This window comes from Plasmodium knowlesi (genome assembly GCF_000006355.2).
Source record: "Plasmodium knowlesi strain H genome assembly, contig: PKNH_00_54, whole genome shotgun sequence".
Classification (NCBI taxonomy): Eukaryota; Apicomplexa; class Aconoidasida; order Haemosporida; family Plasmodiidae; genus Plasmodium; species Plasmodium knowlesi.
The window spans coordinates 1-2590 of NW_024070090.1; the positions used below are offsets into that span (position 1 = coordinate 1).

General features: G+C 37.3%; 1 protein-coding gene across 1 annotated transcript; it reads right to left on the reverse strand.

Moving 5' to 3' along the window:
* Positions 1 to 793: 793 nt before the first annotated feature.
* On the reverse strand, positions 794 to 2555 carry PKNH_0004200 (SICAvar, type I (fragment); the record flags this gene model as incomplete). Its single annotated transcript, XM_039113468.1, has 2 exons — positions 794 to 1564; positions 1983 to 2555. Coding segments are annotated over 2 exons (1344 nt in total), but the record flags the coding sequence as incomplete, so codon positions are not given.
* Between the last annotated feature and the right edge of the window lie 35 nt (positions 2556 to 2590).

Genomic DNA, 2590 nt, shown 5'->3' on the forward strand with positions numbered 1-2590 from the left:
AACCTTACTCCTAAACCCTCGAGCCTTATTCCAACACCCCTAAAACGTTATTCTAACACCCTTACAACCTTTATTCTAACACCCCCACAACCTTATATTAACATCCCTACAACCTTATTTACATACCCCTAAAACCTTATATTAACACCCCTACAACTTTATACGGACACCCCCAGAACCCTATTCTTACACCCTTACAGTGTTATTCTAATACCCCTACAACCTTATTCCAATACCCCAGCAACATCATTCCAACACCACAACAACATCATTCCGAACACCCCAACAACATCATTCCAACACCCCAACAACATCATTCCAACACCACAACAACATCATTCCAACACCCCAACAACATCATTCCAACACCACAAACAACCTTCACTCCAACACCACAAACAACATCATTCCAACACCACAACAACATCATTCCAACACCCCAACAACCGTCATTTCTAAACCAGGTATCTGAATTTCTTTCTCTGTTTTGTTTCTATTGCACCTTCTTTTTTTTTTCATCAAATTTTCATTATACATATATACATACATATATACACATATATATATACATATATACATATACATATATGTACACATATATACATATATACATATATACATATATATATATACATAAATACATATATATAGATATATACATACGTATATACATTTACATATATATATACATATATATATATACATATATACATATATATGTACATAGATACATATACATATATGTATAAGTATATATGTTATTTGTATGTCCATAGCGAGATACAATACTTACCCATGATAGCGTCGTTTTGGGCTGCGCGCCATTATGTTTATTTTTGTGGTATTGTTTTGCTGCACATTGCATTTTACTACAGAAAGAGTCCATGTTAGTGATAGTGGATAATGTTTCCTTCATTTTGGTGGTTTTAGAGTCGTTGAGGAGACCTTCCATTTTAGTCTTCACTTTAGTTGCGTTAGTTTCGCAATCTCCATTTGTTTGTGTTGATGTTGTATTAATTAAAGTTTTGGAAACACTTAGTTTGCAATTATTAAATTCTTCCTTTTGCCTTGAGCAAAGAAAACAATTATTTTTACTAGCACTACGAACAGCATTACATGAAGAATTATTAATTCGGTTCCATGTTTCGAACATAGCTTCTATTTTTTTCTCATCAATAGGACATTTCTCCTCAGACGCCTTTTTTATTTTAGTTGCGTAAAGGTTAAGTGCTGCGCACATCATAGATTGTTTAAAAAAGTTATCATCATGCTGATGGCCGTTCTGATTGGCAGCAGGAGCAGGAGCAGCAGGAGCAGGAGCAGCAGCAGCAGCACCAACACTACCACTACCACTAACATTTGATGGAATGTTTTTAATGTATTTTAATCCAGCCGCGATATGATTGCAAGCTTTTCTTTCGACACTATCAGGATTATTATCCCCAAAGATTCTGCATGTTGCGTTATTAGTGTTTGCCCCTGATGTGTTACTTACATCCAACACGATCTTCTGGAACATATCTTGCAATGTTGTTCTGACGCCTTCCTCCTCCCAAAAGTTACACTGTTAAAAAAAAAAAAAGAAAAAGGTTATATATATATATAATTCGTTGTGTAGTATCCGGTTAGTGTGCCATCCGGTTGTTGTGTAGTATCCGTTCCCGGTCGGCGAGGAGTTTTTCCTTTCCCCCCCTAAAGTAACTAAAGCTAACCCCGAAACCTTATTCTAACACCCTCAAACTTTATTCTAATACCCCTAAAACCCTATTCTGACACCCCTAAAACATTACTCCTAGCACCCCTAAAACCTTATTCTAACACCCTTACCACCTTATTCTAATACCCATACAACCTTTATTCCTGAACCCGGAATCTGAATTAATTTATTTTATTTTATTTTTTTTTTTTCCTTTTATTCCTTCTAGCCCCCCTAAGTGTTGTGTTGGTTGTGTAGTAGGTTGGTTCTTGGTAGTAATACTTACCCAATCCTTGGTTGCAATAATATTTCCATTCGTCGTTTTTGCCTTGTTTTTGAACCATTTGGGTCCAACACATCTAATGTAATCGCATAAAGTGGACATTTTATTTATGTCCTTTAGGTTGATATTCGAGATGCGGTCAATGTTGCCCTGAACTTGTGTTAATTTACTCTTTACTGCGGTTTGGTTTGTTCTAGTGGCATCAGTTGTGTGAATGTGGCAACTTTCAAGGATGTCTTCATTCCATTCGCACGGAACACAAGGTTTTGTGCCATTGTCCTTGCAAGTAGATTTATTATCTTCATTCCATGCCTTGAATGCCTTCGCTATACCAGAATCGATAACACAGGTTGATGTTTCTTTCATTTTCTTTGCATAAGCGTGAAGTAATAAACAACCCACTGTTTGTCTCAACAGTGGGTTGTCCTTCAGGCTGATGGTTCCTGACGACGACGTCGTCGACGGCGTCGTCGTCGCCGCCGTCGTAGAACCATTGTACAATGTCTTTAGACCGGCATGCAAATAATTGCATGCCTTCTTTTCAGGGCCAGTGGCATCCCTCTCTTCGGAGTCCATTTTATCACATCCATTTCCTTTAGTACCGTTACCCC